This window comes from Meles meles, chromosome 1 (genome assembly GCF_922984935.1).
Source record: "Meles meles chromosome 1, mMelMel3.1 paternal haplotype, whole genome shotgun sequence".
Taxonomy (NCBI): domain Eukaryota; kingdom Metazoa; phylum Chordata; class Mammalia; order Carnivora; family Mustelidae; genus Meles; species Meles meles.
The window spans coordinates 180,373,571-180,392,186 of record NC_060066.1 but is presented as its reverse complement, the minus strand read 5'-3'; the positions used below and the strand labels follow the sequence as shown (position 1 = coordinate 180,392,186).

General features: G+C 40.6%; 1 protein-coding gene across 2 annotated transcripts; it reads left to right on the top strand.

Moving 5' to 3' along the window:
- Positions 1 to 252: 252 nt before the first annotated feature.
- Positions 253 to 8,781, top strand: LOC123947670 (cytochrome b-c1 complex subunit 6, mitochondrial). 2 transcript variants are annotated; one of them, XM_046014088.1, is made up of 5 exons: positions 270 to 392; positions 4,147 to 4,173; positions 4,665 to 4,812; positions 4,923 to 5,084; positions 8,564 to 8,781. In XM_046014088.1, the coding sequence occupies exons 3-5, from the start codon at positions 4,750 to 4,752 to the stop codon at positions 8,594 to 8,596; spliced, it is 258 nt and encodes an 85-aa protein (XP_045870044.1). In that variant the 5' UTR covers positions 270 to 392; positions 4,147 to 4,173; positions 4,665 to 4,749; the 3' UTR covers positions 8,597 to 8,781. The 2 variants fall into 2 exon arrangements, with proteins under 2 accessions (XP_045870043.1, XP_045870044.1); XM_046014087.1 differs by lacking the exon at positions 4,665 to 4,812 and having other exon boundaries at positions 253 to 392.
- Positions 8,782 to 18,616: the final 9,835 nt, after the last annotated feature.

Below are 18,616 nucleotides of genomic sequence, written 5' to 3'. Positions count from 1 at the left end.
CGCTAAAGGAATATTGAATAAATCCGCATTCTTTCCAAGTCTCCTAGAAGCTAATATCTTAAATAATTGTGCAGATCGATGTAGTTGACAATGGCGCGATTAAGGGGACATTAGTTAGCAACTCCTCCTCAGGTGCAAATACCAGCTCCCCCTATCCCTTGCGTTTGGACGGTAGTATATGCCAATCCAAGCGTGTGTTCGCGAGTACGACGAGTCTGCCGCACTTCCGGCCAGGTCGCCGGATATCCGCTGAGTGACCCTTACAAGTCCTTCTTGATCCTGAAGTGGAATAGGTGCCGCTGTTGCTGCTGGTGTTGAATTCAGAACCGTAGCGGGTCATGGGGCTGGAGGACGAGCGAAAGATGCTGACCGGGTCCGGAGATCCCAAGGAGGTAAGGAAAGGCGACCGACTCGACCCTTTTCACTGCCCTGAGGCTCAAGACCTACCCCGCCAAAACACACCCGGGCCCCTGTTGCCCTAGATTCGCCCTTAGAGTTTTCACGGTCACGATTGCTAGTTCCCTCGACCCTTCCCCAGAATGTGTCTACTCATCTTGGACCACCCCTTTTCTGGGCTTGGTTTCCCCATTCTGTGAATGAGGTGGAGGTGTAACAACAGCGAAAATGCTGGGTCGCCTAAACTTTTGTAAAAACAGTATCTTTATTTTTAGCCAACCAGACGACCTGAGACCCTGGTTTGACAGGTTTAGGGGTCAAGCCGACCGGTCTTAGTGCTTCTCTCCCCTCAGGTCAGGAATCCTGCCACACCTTCGATGGAGGCTCCGGAGATCTGGCCTTAACGCTAGTTTCTGTGAAGAAGTGGTGTTTGTTGTTTGTTTGTTTTTTGTAGGAGTGGGGGTGGGAGGTATATTTGGGGAATATGCCAGTATAACTCTGCGATGATGGAGGAGGGAGCTCTATCCCGGAATAAGAATACCGGTATGATAATTATTGACTGCTTACTATTCCGAGTCTTTTTATATGACTAATTAATTTAAGCCATACGATAGTCCTACGAGGTTAAGTATTGGGTACTATTATTATGGTCGTTTTGCAGATGAAAAACTAGTATAGAAAGGCTGAATATCTTCCCTAAGGACCACACTTTTAATCATGGATCGGGGAGTTGAACCCAAGCAGCATAGTTTCAGAGCCAAGACTTAGCCACCGTGCTACCCAGCTTTTCAGAAGTCATTTAGCTTTTGGTTTTCTAAATTTTTTTTTTTTAATTTATTTGACAGAGAGATCACAAGTAGACAGAGAGGCAGGCAGAGAGAGAGAGAGAGAGAGAGACAGGGAAGCAGGCTCCCTGCTGAGCAGAGAGCCTGACGCGGGACTCGATCCCAGGACCCCGAGATCATGACGGGAGCTGAAGGCGGCAGCTTAACCCACTGAGCCACCCAGGCGCCCCAAGCTTTTGGTTTTCAATCACATTTCCTATCCTTTGTTCTCTAGTTACTTCGGGGCAGCTGTTCCGGGTTTATGGGTTCCAAATAGTTGGAAACTAGTTTATCCCATGATTTTTCCTAGTCTTAACTATTTTCAGAAAGGGGACCAGAACAAAATGGAGCCAGCCTGAGGAAGTTCAGCAGGAAGTATACCAGAAAGTTCAGTAGGGCTCACCACAGCAGATGAAAAAAAGAAGGTAGTCAGTTTTAAAATTAAGAAAGCTGGGGCGCCTGGGTGGCTCAGTGGGTTAAGCCTGTGCCTTCGGCTCAGGTCATGATCTCAGGGTTCTGGGATGGAGTCCCGCATCGGGCTCTCTGCTCAGCGGTGAGCTTGCTTCCCCTCTCTCTCTGCCTGTCTACCTACTTGTGATCTCTCAATAAATAAACAAAATCTTTAAAAAAAAAATAGAATAAAATTAAGAAAGCTGAGGTCTTTGGGGCGCCTGGGTGGCCCAGTCAAGCATCTGCCTTTGGCTCAGGTCATGATCCTGGAGTCCTGGGATCTAGTCCCGCATCTGGCTCCCTGCTGAGTGGGGAACCTGCTTCTCCCTCTCCCTCTGCTGCTCCCCGCTGCTTGTCCTCTCTCTCTCTCTCTCTCTCTCTATCAAATAAATAAATAAATAAAATCTTAAAAAAAAAAAAAGAAAACAGATCTTTTATGAAGAACATATACTTTTTGGGCATTCTTTTTATTTAGTGTGACCTTGGTTTGTGTCATTGACTGGAAATTTTACATGAAGTAGTCCATATTCAGACTTAGCATTTGGAGTTGTTTTTCCAAAAACATGCCATGATACTTTGACACAAAATTATCAAAATGATCAATGTAGAAGAATTGCTTAGAAGAGATCTTTGCTAATTGTGAGAGTAAATACCGTGAATTATAGTTGAACTTGCCTTAGCCCTCCCAGCTTTCATGAGGTTTGGTCTCTTCCCCAAAGGGCATGGTAGAGAATGAAGCAGATTGTGTTGGAATTTTGAAAACATGAGGGATTGCTGACTTAGTTCTTTTTATCTTCCTGTATACTTTTTCTTTCTTTTCCCCCAGATGTGGGTATGTGCACGTGCAGGCAGGCAAACAGCTTACTCTTGACAGGTTAAAATATTGATAAGATTCTCCTGTGCCCCAGATTTTGGCCTGTAATGATGCTCCCACTGGGACTTTTTTCCACTGCTCTTCTTGGAAGGAAACGAAACTAAATTTGAGGTTGTATGCTTGAATCAGAAGTAGATAGTTGGGAATTGGTGTTTCAAAACTTGTGAATGGAGTTGGTACTCTAGACCTTTGATTGACAATGCTGATAATCTACTTAGGAGTCCTGGGAGTTCAGCAAGTCAAAGAGCAGTGACTGTAAACTAAACTAAAAACTAACAGTTTCTAGCTAAGCTCTGGCTAAAGAAAAGTTTAGGTTTGGCCATTTTCATATTCCCAGTTCAAGTTCAGAGTCTAGAAAAAATGTTAGTTTTCCTCTTAACTTTGTTTAGTACTTTGTAAGTACTAAATTGAGCTATTTCTCATAATACTAGGGCCTTCCAGAATTTCAAACAAAGTAAGTTATATAGGTTCTATGTGAACATCAGCTTGGATCTGTATCAGAATATTTCTCAATGGGGCACCAGCTGGTTCAGTCAATAGAGCATGTGACTCTTGATCTTGGGGTGGTGGGTTCAAGCTCCATGTTCATCATCATAGAGCTTTAAAAACAAAAAAGAAAATATCTAATTAATGTTGTTACTCTAAACTGGGAGCCCTTAAGGAGCTGTTGTGGTTAATCAAATTACAGATATGAAAGTACTTTATAAACTTTATTTTAAAGATTTTATTTGAGAGAGAAACCAAGAGGGAACTAAGCAAGAGGGAGGAGCAGAAGGAGAGGGAGCAGCAGACTCCCCCTGAGCAGGGAACCCGATGTGGGGCTGGACATGGGGCTGGATCCCAGGTCGGTGGGATCACCACCTGAGCAGAAGGTGGAGGCTTAACCAGCTGAGCCACCCATGTGCCCTACTTTATAAACTTCAGTGTCCTACGCACTAGGTTGTTGCTAATGAAAGTCGATAGTGTGTCCTTGTACTCAGGGTTTGTATTAATTAGGTATGGTAAGTTTACAGGCATGGAGACAACCGCTTTTTGGTTTTTTTGTTTGTTTGTTTTTTTTGGGAGACAACTGTTTTTGAAAGAAGAGTTTATTATGAGTCCCAAGAGAAGGTGGGGAGGGCCACATCAGTCAGAGCCACCTGGAGAAGGGCCTGGACCCCCAGAAAAAGCAAGGGAAACCAGACTCTTGGCCTTGGTTTCTGAGGGAAAGAGCGAATGAGTCAGGATAGGCAAGCTCTGGCAAGTTTAAGATTGGATTATTTGGGTAATTTCCGTGGGTTCTGGGATATAGGTGTGGTCTCTAGCTGTTTGGTACTTGGCCCATAGGGTGTTTAGGGCAGGAGCAATAATTGGTTTAGTTTAGGAGATAAAGGAAGTGATTGGTGATAGGGGTTTGGATTGATTGGTTTACATATGAAGGGTGTATTCCCTGGCAGGGGCTTTCTCCCAGATTAGCAAAGCCCCTAAAATGCAAAAGCATCATAAAATAACAGAAAATTTTTAAACAACTAATACAGTGTTTATCCTCAGTAATTACATCAGTATGATTAGTAATATGTGTCCCAAGTTGCTGCTGACATTAATCTTGTTTTCCTTTTGTAGGAGGAAGAGGAGGAGGAGGAATTAGTGGTAAGAGCCGTCTAAGGTTTGGAACCATCTCAGTAAAAGGAGGTTTGAACTTAATGAAACTCTAAGGCCATTTTAAGGAGTCTTTATTTGACACCTTGGAGAGAATGGAAATGGAAAAAGCCTTTAATACTTCTTGTGCTGTGGAGTGTTTGGTGGGTGTGGGCCTGGGAAGCTGAGTCTTTCCTGGGTTTGGAGCTTCTTCAGTCATGGTGTCAGGGAGCAGAGCAGCATCTTGAGGGCCTGGTATTCAATTATCTATCTGCTCTTTGCAGTTTAATAAAGACTCAGGAAGGAACTTTTCTTATACAGTCCTTCTCCATGTTAACATTGCCTTTCTACCTGGGCAGCTGGGGTACATAGGCCTGGCTGTCAGATGAGGGGAATTCAAATTCACAGACATCACATATCCACAAATGCTGTGTTAACATGTAAGGCCTCCTATAGATATACTTCAAGTTTGGCTAGGTTTCCTTTACCACCTTGTTTTTCAGATAGGACTGAGGCTTTCAGTGCATACTGGCAACCTTGGAAGGCAGGAATGTGAAACTTTCCCCTACTACTTAGCATCAGAATTGAATGGGAGACCCCATTCTCCCATTTCTGGCGGCAGTGTGGCTCTGCCAGCTGGCCTTCTGCACGGTAATTCAGAGGCAGCACCTTGGTTTGGTGGTTGTGTTAATCAAAGCAGATGGTTTGTGGGTCTCCTCCTAAAAACCCCATTTCCGTTCTTTTCTGTGTTTCTTCTTCAGGATCCCCTAACAACAGTGAGAGAGCAATGCGAGCAGTTGGAGAAATGTGTAAAGGCTCGGGAGCGGCTAGAGATGTGTGACCAGCGTGTATCCTCCAGGTCACAGACAGAGGAGGATTGCACGGAGGAGCTCTTTGATTTCCTGCATGCAAGGGACCACTGCGTAAGTCAGCCTAATCAGGGAGAGGAAAGCTTAGTGGCCAGGCCGACTTGGTGCTGACAGCTTCTCCATACTAGGGGCTGATCCAACAATAAGCATTTACTTACTGGCCCATATATGTCATGTACGGTGCCGAGCACTTTACATAAAAAATCCACCTAATTGTGCTACTTTCCTGGAGATAGGTCTCATTAGTCCCATTTTACAGATAAGAAACTGCGACTTGAAGAGAAATGATGTCCCAACTTGGACTGCGAAACATTGGGGAAGCTGGATTTTGTACCTTTAAGCAACAGGCTATTCTTTAAAATCATTTATATCCTCCAGTATGTCTTGTACGTACTAGTTGGTCCAAAAAGTTTTTTCTTTTCTTTTTTTTGTTAAGATTTTATTTATTTGAGAGAGCGAGCAGGGAAAGGGGCAGAGGATAAGGGAGAAGCTGACTCCCTGCTGAGCAGGGAGCCCGACCCCTGACAGGGCTCAACCCTGGGACCATGGACTGAGCCACCCAGGTCCCCCCTTATTATATTATTATTATTTTTTTTTTTTTAAGTAAATTTGACTCTCTTACATATGACAGATATTTATTTTTTTTTTAAGATTTTATTTATTAAACACAGAGAGAGATCATAGGCAGAGAGGCAGTCAGAGAGAGAGAGGGGGAAGCAGGCTTCTTGCTGAGCAGAAAGCCTGATGCGGGGCTCAATCCCAGGACCCTGAGATCATGACCTGAGCCAAAAGCAGAGGCTTAACCCACTGAGCCACCCAGGCGCCCTGACAGATATTTTAAATAAATTGCACAGCAGGCAAAAGTTTGATGATTGCTTATATTAAAACCAATTGGTAGGGATAGGGCAGTTGGGTTATGGACATTGGGAAGGGTATGTGTTATGGTGAATGCTGTGAAATGTGTAAGCCTGATGATTCACAGACCTGTACCCCTGGGGCAAATAATGTATTATATGTTAATTAAAACAATGGGGTGCTTAATAAGCATATGAAAGGTGCTTAACACCATTAGCTCTCAGGGAAATACAGATCAAAACCACGATGAGATACTAGTTCATAACCTGCTAGGATGGGTATAATCAAAAAGATGGGGAGGAATGGGTGAAGGGGGTCAAAAGGGAAAAATAAATGACTCTCTTCCCCCTGAAAAAAGTCAGTGATCTCCACTTTACCAACTTAGCTTCAACAATCCCAGGGATGCTGGCTGACTCAGTTGGTAGAGCACGCAGCTCTTGATCTCAGGGTCTTAAGTTCAAGCCCCTGAATTGGGTGTAGAGCTTTCTTAAAAATAAACAAAAATAAAAAAGTTTCAGTATAGGTGTTTTAATTCTATGATATAGAGTGGAAATACACAAATGTGCACATACCCCCCGCCCCATGAAACATGTTGTGACAAGGAGGATATTTTATAAAGATAGAAAAATCTAACTGAAATCATACTGCCTAGAGATAACCATGTTTTCTCATATATACTATCAGATTTTTAAACAAAAATGGAATCCAAATACATTTAATATAAAATACAAATAGAGGCATTATATTCCTTTTCAACATAATTTTAGTGAAAAGAAGGAAAATTTATAAACAAAACATGCATCTGTAATTCTCCATGCATCTGTAATTCTCCATATCATTAAAAAAAATGGATCGGTGTTGTCAATACGGAGAAATTGCTGTTGGGGATGTAGATTGGTGTAGCTCTATAGAAAACAGTCTGGCAGTTCTTCAAAAAGTTAAACATGGGGTGTGTGGGTGGCTCAGTTGTTAAGCGTCTGCCTTCGGCTCAGGTCATGATCCCAGGGTCCTGGGATTGAGCCCTCCATCCGGCTACCTGCTCGGCAGGAAGCCTGCTTCTCCCTCTCCCACTCCCCATGCTTGTGTTCCTGCTCTTGTTGTCTGTCTCTGTTAAATAAACAAATAAATAAATAAATAAACTTTTCATTAAAAAAAAAATTAAACATAAAGTTAACATATGATCCAGTAATTCTCCTAGGTGTATATATACTCAAGAGAAATGAAGACCTATGTCTGTATAAAAGCTTGTACACAAATACTCATAGGAGCATTATTCATAATAGCCAGAAAGTGGAAACAACATAAATGTTCATCAGTTGATAAGTAAATAAAATGTAATATATCCGTATAATGGAATATTATTTGGCAGTGAAAAGAAATGAAGCACTTTACTCAAAAAATTAAACTCTGTTATATGATCCAGCAATTTCACTTCTGGTTGTATACCCCAAAAGAACTGAGACTGTTCAGTTGAACAGGTATTTGTGCATGCATGTTTATAGTAGCATTCATAATAGCTGAAGGGTAGATGCAATCCAACTGTCCATTGTGGTATATACCTATAATGAAATATTTAGCCTTAAAAAGGGAAGAAACGACAATGTGTTACAACCTGTATGAACCTTGAAGACATGCTAAGTTACGTAAACCAATCACAAAAAGATAAATATGTCATTCCACTTATGAGGTACCTAGAGTAATCAAATTCATGGACAGTGGAATGGTGGTTGCCAGGGGCTTCAGGCAGGGGGAAATGGGGAATTACTTAGTTTCAGTTTGGGAAGATGAAAAAATACTGGAACTTGATAATTGCTGGACAGTGAGTTACTTAATGCCACAGAAATGTAGAGTTCAAAATAGTTAAAATGAGGGCACCTGCCAGGCTCATTCGGTGGAGCTTGTGACTCTTAATCTCGGGGTTTTGTCGTAGACTTTACTTTAAAAAAAAAATACAGTTAAAATGGTAAATTGTATATTACTTAAATACTTTTATGAGCCTAGCTCTGGTTTGAAATGTAGAAATGAGACAGGCATGGTCCCTTCCTTTACTTAGTTGAACCAGCATAGAAGACAAGTAGAATACTGAACTCTTTGGGTATAACCTCAGGATGGCCTTCACTAATCCTCTATTTAAAGCTGCTGTGCTCCCCCCCCACTTTTTTTCCCTCAGAGCTTTTATCACTGTCAGAAGTTTACCTTAGGTGTATATTACATTTCTCTTATTAGTCTCTACATTTCCAAAGAGAGATACTGCCTGGTTTCCATTGTAGCTCACTCAGCACCTAGAAAAGTAGCGGGCATATAATAGATGTTATATTAAATATTTGTTACATTAACAAATACTGTGACATGGGAGGTATAAGTTCCTATGGGGAAGAATGAGGAGGGACAGATTTATGTGGGGATACGAGTTTGTTTAGAGAAAGCTTACAAAGAATGACATGTAAACTAAGTTCTAAAGGAAACATAAAAGATTTTTTTAAAAGTAGAGAGTTCTGGGTAGAAGGGAGATCAAATTCAGGTAACTGAAGGTAGTTCACTACGGCTCAGGAGTGGTATGGGTTGTGTGTGAATGCTGTGGAGAGAGGAGAGGCAGTAATGTTCCAGGTCATGAAGGACCTTGTAAGCTATGACATTAAAGCTGCAGTTGGTGACCATCTTTTTTTTCCTTCATCTAGGTGGCCCACAAACTCTTCAACAGCTTGAAATAAATGTGCTTACTTCACCCCGTCTTACTTCACCCGGGCATCAGGATATTTCATGGTTTTGACCATGCCATTTCTTCCTTATAAGTGTGACTCTATGTTCATGTGAACCTCATGGATTTTGGCCTAGGCAAGTAACTTCTATGTAATTAGCTGTGATTTCCTCTTAATAAAAAGTCCAGTGATCTGCAGACCTGCAGCTTCCTTTTCTTTTTTTTTTAATTTGAAAATTTTCAAACATAAGACTAGGTAGAACAATAATCAGCTCCCATGTACCCATCACCTAGCAAGCATGTATCTTTTTTTTTTTTTTTTTTTTGTAAGATTTATTTATTTGAGAGAGAGAGAATGTGCTGGGGGAGAGGGCAGAGAGACAAGGGGATTCCCCACTGAGCAGAGAGCCTGATGTGGGGCTCCATTTCAGGACCCTGAGATTGTGACCTGAGACAAAGTCAGATGCTTACCCGACTGAGCCACTTAGGCTCCTGCAAGTATGTAATTCTTAATGATCAGGACTTTGAAAAAATTTACCATGATGCCATTATCACAGTTAAAATGAACAGTGATGGCTTAATTTCATTGGATACCCAGTCCATATGAAAGTCTCCTACCACAGAAGTGTCTTTTGACAGTTTTTAGTTTCAGTGTCCAAAAACGCAGCTTTTTTTTTTTTTTTTTTTAAGATTTTATTTATTTGACAGAGAGATAGAGGACAGGCAGGCAGAGAGAGAGGGAGAAGCAGGCTCCCCACTGAGCAGGGAGCCTGATGCAGGACCCTTGGATCATGACCCAAGCAGAAGGCAGCCACTTAACCAACTGAGCCCCAAGGCAGCTTTTTTTTTTTTTTTAAGATTTTATTTATTTATTTGACAGGCAGAGATTACAAGTAGGCAGAGAGGCAGGCAGAGGGGGAAGCAGGCTCCTTGCTGAGCAGAGAGCCCGATGTGGGGCTCCATCCCAGAACTGTGGGATCATGACCTGAGCCAAGGGCAGGGGCTTTAACTCACTGAGTCACCCAGGCGCTCCCGGCTTTTTTCTTTAAAAAGATTTTTATTTGGGTGCCTGGGTGGCTCAGTGGGTTAAGCTGCTGCCTTCGGCTCGGGTCATGATCTCAGGGTCCTGGGATCGAGTCCCGCATCGGGAAAAAAGATTTTTATTTGAGAGTGAGTGAGTGAGAGTGTGTGTGTGCATGAATGGGGAGAGGGGCAGAGAGAGAAGCAGGCTCCATCCCAGGACCCTGGGACCATGATATGACCCGAAGACAGAAGCTTAACCAACTGGGCCACCCAGGCACCCCTCAAGGTTGCTTTTGAAAAATACACATTTTAAAAAGGAGAGAAGGATACAGGTTTGTGAGGGGTGGGATACTGGATTCCAAGAAGGGTCAAAAAAAGACACCTGGGTAGGCAGTGCTGACAATGAGATTGGTTACATACATACAATGGTGGGGAGTCACCTGGTAAGTTAATATACTGGAAGTTAATAGATGCTAGCAGAGAACAGAGTTACAGATAGGGGAAAGGGAAAAAACCAGAAAGAACCCAATAGTGGTGAGGCATTTATATAGACTAAATAAATAGCTTACAATGTAAGTAAATACAGAGGCCAGTGTGTGTGTAGGGAATACATACTTCTCTAGCTCAGCCCACAAAGAGGGCTTCACTCTCTAATAAAAGGAACCAGAGCTCCTTGGAGAAATGGATGATTCCAGGGCTGGCAAAGTACAAGATAAGCCTGGAACGTTTCGTTGTTGCAGAAAGAAGAAAATGCTCAAAGAACAATGGGGACACGTCAGAAGTACACAAATGCCACTAGCCAAATCTAGAACAATGTGAGCATCAAAATATAGTCTGGATTTAAACTCACTGAATATAATAATTCATGAATCCATACTAATAAATGAATCAAAAGTTAAGTGAGGAAGGTGATACATACTAATTACAGAAGGAGAATATATACACTATAGCATAAATGAAAGCTTACATTGCCACTAAGGAGACAGTTGGAGGGACTATGTTTGCAAAAATGCAGCAAAGGGCCACTTGAACCTAGAAGCTCTTCCAATCTGTTGTCCTAGCTACAGGAATGGCCAGCATTTCCCAGCCACTTCTGATTTAGAACCCATTTCACAATGATGTATAATCTCACAAATACCTTTATAAAATGGTGGCATTGTATTTGTTGTATATAATCTGATTATTCTCAAACATCTCATTAAAATTTCAAACATAACGACAAAGCTGAAATTTTATGGTAAACATCCCTAAACTCATTACTCAAATTTTAGTGAATGGTTAGTAATGTGTTCATCAGTGTTACCAGAGAAAGGAGGAATTACCCAGAGAAATAGCTCCAGAATTCTGCTTAGAGGATGCTTGACTCTGTTGCTCAATATTAAGCTGCAAATGAATAGGGCAAAACTCTGTGTAGCCAGTTAATGAATAATTCCCAAAGTTAACAGAAGGCTGGGAGATGTTTGAGTTTTGACCAACTAATGTGGGAAATTTCTATTGAACTTGTTGAACACCTGGAGCATTGAACTTAAACTCCAGAAGAGGGCGCATCAGCAGTAGGGGTAAAGTTAGCCCTAGAAAGAGGCCGCTCAAGATTGGCTATACCCTAACTTAAAAAGGAGCCTTGAAAAGGATCAAGCTGATTCACAAAATACCTGACTGCCTGCCAGAACAAAGTCCAAGGTGTTTCTAAAGAAGTCAACAAAATCTAGCCTTCAACAATATAAATTTCACAAAACCAAGCATTAACTAAAAAATCTCTTGACATGCAAAAGAAAGGAGGCAAATGTGACCATAAGAAAAATAGTCAATCAATAAAGACAGACACATGATGATGAGATGATAAAACAGTAGACAAGGACTTTGAAAGCACTATTACAAATATGCTCAAGGATTTAATGGAAATGAACATAATGAGAGAAGTGGAAAACATAAAATGAATCAAAATTTTTGGAGCTTAAAATTAAGTACAATCTCGGGGATCCTGGTGGCTCAAGTCAGTTAAGTGTCTGACTCTTGGTTTCGGCTCAGGTCATGATCTCGGGGTTGTGAGACTGAGCTCCAGATGGGTTCCTCGCTCAGCACCAAGTCTGCTTAAAATTCTCTCCCTTTGGGGGCGCCTGGGTGGCTCAGTGGGTTAAAGCCTCTGCCTTCAGCTCAGGTCATGGTCCCAGGGTCCTGGGATCGAGCCCCGCATCGGGCTCTCTGCTTGGCAGGGAGCCTGCTTCCTCCTCTCTCTCTGCCTGCCTCTCTGCCTCGTTGTGATTTCTCTCTGTCAAAGAAATAAAAAATTAAAAAAAAAAAAAGAATTAAAATTCTCTCCCTTTGGGCGCCTGGGTGGCTCAGTGAATCAAGCCTCTGCCTTCGCCAGCTCAGGCCATAGTCTCAGGGTCCTGGGATCAAGCCCTGCATCGGACTCTGCTCAGCAGGGAGCCTGCTTTCCCCCACTCTCTCTGCCTGCCTCTCTGGCTATTTGTGATCTCTGTCTATCAAATAAATAAAATCTTTAAAAAAAAATTCTCTCCCGGGCGCCTGGGTGGCTCAGTGGGTTAAGCCGCTGCCTTCAGCTCAGGTCATGATCTCAGGGTCCTGGGATCGAGTCCCGCATCGGGCTCTCTGCTCAGCAGAGAGCCTGCTTCTCTCTCTCTCTCTCTTTCTCTCTCTGCCTGCCTCTCTGTCTACTTGTGATCTCTCTCTGTCAAATAAATAAATAAAATCTTAAAAAAAAAATTCTCTCCCTTTTCCTCTCTCCCTATCACCTTGCCCCTGACTCAAGTGTTCTCTCTCTCTCTCAAAAAAAATAAAAAGTACAATATCTGAAATTTAAAATTCACTTAAGACTGGTAAAAGATTACACACTGAAGAAGAAGAATAGGTACTTGTATGTTCTTGAAGACACAGCAGCAGAAACTATAAAAACTTGAAACATAAAACACTAAAAATAGATGAACAAAGAAAAGGTAAGCTGTGAGATAATAGCAAATGGCCCAGAAAAGAGGGGAGGGTGGTTGGAGGGAAGAGAGAAAAATTTTTTTTTACCAAAATTACTTTTTTTTTTAAAAAGGTTTTATTTATTCATTTGAGAGAGCATGCATAGAGGGAGAATGAGAAAGAGGCTTCCTGCCGAGCAGGGAGCGCAATGCGGGACTCAATCTCAGGACCCCGGGACTATGACCTGATCCAAAGGCAGACACTTAACGACTGAGCCACCCAGGTGCCCTGAGATTCTTCTTTTTTTTTTTTTTTAAGATTTTATTTATTTATTTGACAGACAGAGATCACAAGTAGGCAGAGAGGCAGGCAGAGAGAGAAGGGGAAGCAGGCTCCCCGCTGAGCAGAGAGCCCGATGCGGGGCTTAATCCCAGGACCCTAGGATCATGACCTGAGCTGAAGGCAGAGGCTTTAACCCACTGAGCCACCCAGGTGCCCTGTGCCCTGAGATTCTTAATGATAGAGAACAAACTGAGGGTTCTGAGGTAGGTGGGTGATGGGCTAGATGGATGATGGGCATTAAGGAAAGCACCTGCTGTGAATTATATATGTAAGTGATGAATCACTAAATTCTACTCCTGAAGCCAATATTACATTATATGTGTTTGTATATATATATATAATATAAATAAGGACTTGAAAGAAACAAGGGGTGCCTGGGTGGCTCAGCTGTTAAATATCTGCCTTTGGCTCAGTCAGGATTCCAGGGTCCTTGGATCGAGGCCCAGATCGGGATCCCCGCTCAGTGGAGAGCCTGCTTCTCCCTCTCCCTCTGCTGCTCTCCCCTGCTTGTGCTCTCTCTCTGACAAATAAATAAAATCTTAAAAAAAAAAAAAGAAACAAAATAAATGGGTAAATAGAATAGATATTTAATTTTAAAAATTTATTTAAAAGGTAGTTAGCAATAGGGGCATCTAGGTGGTTCAGTGGGTTAAGCCTCTGCCTTCGGCTCAGGTCATGGTTTCAGGGTCCTGGGATCGAGCCCCGCATCGGGTTCTCTGCTCAGCAGGGAGCCTGCTTCCCCCTCTCTCTCTGCCTGCCTCTCTGCCTACTTGTGATCTCTCTCTGTCAAATAGATGAATACAATCTTTAAAAATAAAAAGGTAGCAATAAAAAGAACACATTAAGTAGAAAGAAATTACAAAGAAATCTATGAAATAGAAAAGAAAGGAGAAAACCAACAAAACCACAAACTGTTTCTTTGTAGAGTTCAATAAAATAAACCTCTAGAGTAGGCTGATAAAAGTACCCAAGAGAGGGGTACCTGGGTGGCTCAGTCATTAAGTGTCTGCCTTCAGCTCAGGTCATGATCCCAGGGTTCTGGGATTGAGCCCCACATCCGACTCTGCTCAGCAGGAGCCTGCTTCTCCCTCTCCCTCCCTGTTCTCCTGTCTTGTGCATGCTCACGTGTCTGTGCGTTCTCTCCCTCTCTGTCTCTGTCAAATAAATAAATAAAATCTTAAAAAAAAAAAAAGTACCCAAGAGGGAAGGCACAAATTAGCAATATCAGTGATGAGAGAGGGGACATAACTATAGATCATACAAATCAGGTCAGTAGCTCTTTCTCTGTAAAGATTCAGATAACAAATACTTTTGGATTGTGGGGCCTATGATCTCTAGAGCAATTATTCATCTAGTAAATGAAAAGTGTGGCTGTGTAAAAATAAAGCAGTATTTCAAAAATGGGCTGGAGGCTAAATTTGGCCTGTGCTGTAGTTTGACACCCCTTGCCTAAACACCAAAAGGAAGAAATGTGCCAGCTTACATGAAATGAACAAATTCTTTGAAAGTCTCAAGTTGTTAAAACTTATAAGAAGAACTAGAAAATCCAAACAGCCCTATATCAGGGTTTCTCAAATTTTAGCAGTCTTGACATTTTGGGCTAGAAAATTCTTTATGTGGGGGGATAGGGTTTGCAATAGTATTCCTGGCTTCAACCCACTAGATGCCAGAAGCATCATCTAGTTATAATAATCCCAAATATCTCCAGAGGTTACCAAGTGACCCTTGGGGAAGGGGCATCATCTCTGGTTGAAAATCACTGCCCTGTATTAATGAAAGAAATTGAATTCACAATTAAAAACCTTCCCTTCCTCCTCACCCTGTACTCTCCACCCCTGCAAAATAAAAACAAAAATAAAAAACACCCAAACAATCCAACTCCAGGCCCGGAAGATTTCACTGGTGAATTTCACAAGAACTTCAGAAAGAGGGGTGCCTGGCTGGCTCAGTCGGAAGAGCATGCGACTCTTGATCCTGGGATTGTGAGTTTGAGCCACGTGTTGGGTGGAGAGATTACTTAAGTAAATAAAACTAAAATAGTAATAATAATAATGGTTATTATTATTTAAAGAAGAATACCAATTCTATAAAAATTCTTTCAGAAAATAGAAGTGAAGGGATACTTCCCAAACTCATTTTTATGAGTTCAGCATTACCCGGACATCAAAATCAAAGATATTACAGAAAGAGAAAATTCAGGTCAATATCTTCCATGTACACAGATGTAAGAATGTAACAATATATAAAAAGAATAATACATCATGAATTTGTACTTTTATTTTTACAGGAATGCAAAGTTGGTTCATCATTTGAAAATCAGTCAATATAATTTAACATATTAACAATAAAGCAGAAAAACCATATCATCAACTCAATAAATGCAGGAAAAGCATTAGAAGAAAGTCAACAACCATTCATGGTTTTTTTTTTTTTTTAATATTTTATTTATTTATTTGACAGAAAGAGAGGTCACAACTAGGCAGAGAGGCAGGCAGAGAGAGAGGAGGAAGCTGGCTCCCCACGGAGCAGAGAGCCCGATGTGGGGCTCGATCCCAGGACCCTGAGACCATGACCTGAGCTGAAGGCAGAGGCCTAAACCACTGAGCCACCCAGGCGCCCCCCATTCATGGTTTTTAAAAAAATCTTAGCAAATTAGGAAAGAAGGCAACTTTCTCAATCTAATAAAGGACACCTGTTGTAAAAAATTAAAAAGCCACAAGAAGCTATAGTTAACATATAATAATGAATGATGAACTACTGAATGCTTTCCCCCCAAAGAATGGGCACAAAAACCAGTCTACTAAAAAAAAAAAAAAAGTCAGTCTACTATTACCACCTGTATTGAACAGTGTACTGTAAATTATAAACAGTAAAATAATCCAAAAGAAAAAAAAGGAATTCAGACTGGAAAGAAGTAAAAGTGTCTTTATAGAAGACATAACCTTGTGCATAGAAAAGGTGAAAATATTTCCAGAAAAGTTACCAAAACATAATTTAGCTTAGCAAGGTCTCATGATATAAGATCAACAGACAAAAATCAATCATATTTTAATGGCATTTTCTTGAAAAATAAACAAAGTAAGCCTGTCACTTCAAGGAAAACAATTGATAGTACTAGTTGCCAGAGATAAAAATTGAGCTTTCAAGCAAAATTAGGATTTGGAAGGGTGCCTGGCTGGCTCAGTTGGTAGAGTGTGCAACTCTTGATCTCAGGATTGTGGGTTTGAGCCCCACGTTGGGCGTAGCGATTATTTAAAATAAATAAGTAAAATAAAATAAATTGGGATTTTGAAAAACTCGCACCCATTATTGTGAACTTAAAAGCTTCCTAATATTTCAAGATTTTTCTGATGAGACCAGTAGTGATATTAACAAATATGGTTTTTGATATTGTATAATGAAATGTGAAAGCATATGGAAGATAAGCAGGACTCAGTAAACTTGATAATTTCCAAATAACCACTGTATGATGTGACAGAATCAAGCTTGGGTAAAAGATTCATTCTAATTACAAGACAGATCAATGGCTCTCTGCAACAGAGTATGAGAAGTCCTTTGATATGGTTTCAGATTCCACACTGCCACTAACTTTTAAGAAAACTACCACATGTTAAATTTTGACATAGCATCTAAGAATATTCAGTTATCTACCTAGGCTATTAAAATATTCCTCTTGGGGCGCCTGGTTGGCTCAGTGGGAAGAGGATGTAACTCTTGATCTCGGGGTCATGAGTTCGAGCTCCATGTTGGGTGAAGAGATTTCCAAACACAAATAAAAACTTAAAAAAATATATACCTCTCTTTTCTATCTATCTATCTGTGTGAGGCTGGATTTTCTACATATACTTCCACTAGAACAACAATGAGAATCTAACTTTCTATTAAGCCAAACATTAATTTGCCAGAGATTTATAAAATAATGAATTTGTAACTCTTCTGACTAAATTTCTTTTAAAAAACTCTATTTTTCATAAAGACATCTATATTAACATGCAATGGGTTTACTATTGTTATTTTTAACGAATATTAATTTTTTTTGTTTTCATTTCTAATCTATCAAATATTGATAGACAAAGCAAATAAAAATTAATAATTCTTAATTTTTAAGAATGTAAAAGGGGGGGTGTCTGGGTGGGTCAGTTGGTTAAGCGTCTGCCTTGGTCTCAGGTCATGATCCCAGGCATAGGGCTCCCTGCTCACTGAGGAGTCTGCTTCTCCCTCTCCCTCTGCCCCTCCACCTCCTACCCGCTCATGCTCTCTCTCAAGTAAATTAAAATCTTGAAAAAAAAATTTTTTTAAAGAGTGTAAAGGGGTCCCGAGACCAAAATTTTGGGAATGATTGATATAGTCCAACCCTCTCTCTCTTGATCCCTTATTTTATAGATGGGCAAACTGAGGTGGCTGGGGGTTGGGAGTGGTCCTTCACAGGGAGATGGTGGTTGTGATCCTGACACTCCATATTTGGTATAAACCTTTGAGAACAGGTATTCTGGGATATCTCCTGTTTAGGTATTCGAGCTGTTCCCTGGATCCTTATCTGGATTTAAATATCATGAGCAGTTCTTTTTTTCATTTCCTTTTCTTCCCTCTTTCCTTTCCTTTCTTTTCTTTCTTTCTTCCTCTCTTTCTCTTTCTTTTTAGTTCCATCTTTATTTCGGTGCAAAAAGGTGTTTTTATTATAGCATGGGGACAGGACTGGTGGGGAGAAAGAGCTGCCATGAACTTTTTTTAAAAAAGGCTTTTCTCTATGCACATATCTCCATCTTAGAACTGCTAGGTCCCTGTAACAAACTTCTCATCTTTCACTCACTCATTCATTCAATCAATATTTACTGAGACCCAAATATGTGCCATACACAGTCCTAGGTGCTGATAATTCAACAATGAATAAACGAAATCCTTGATTTTTAAAATCTTATATTCTAGTGAGGGGAAAAACAGTAAAAAAGTTGTCCAGAACTTATAAATGGGCAGAAGAGAATTATTGGGGGCTCCTTCACCACAGTGCTAAGGTACACCTTTTATAGATTTTATATTGACCAGGCTACTGCAGAACTTTGTAGGGGTAAAGGTAAACTTGTAGAAAACCAATGACAATGCAAATGATTCCTAGCCATGGTAGTGTAATTGAATTTTGATCAGTAGAAATGGAACTGATTTCTATGTCATAGAAGCAATAATCCCAAACATCACAGTTTATTACTTAATAAGATATTAATGTTTTTGCAACTATTAGCAAATTCATTTCAGTATTCCTTTGGCTGATAACCTAAATCTAAATCTCTGAAACTCAAAGTTTCATTTGAACAAGTCTTACCATCTAACTGGTTCCCTCATTATTTATGATAATAATGGAGGAACAGTTTATTATGAATAAAATCTTTGGCAGGTGTTCATTTTATCTTTGTATAAGAATTATGCTTCAAATCTTTTGAAAATTATAGTTTAGCAGACTGTGTGAAAAAATACATATAATAGAAAAGCAGGTTAAGAGGACGGCTGTTTACTGGTGGTATAGCATGTTTAAATAGATGGGGCCAATCAATCAAGAAGTCTTGCAATTCTCTCTGAATTTTAAGTGGAATCAATCCTTTTCTATCTTCACTGGCATTACATTAATCCCGAACTTCTCTCATCTGATCTCCCTGACCTAATCCTATTTACTCCAATCATCTACTGTCAGATGGTTTTTTCTTTTTTTAGTGATAAACACAAGATTCTATTTGTGATATTCAAGGTT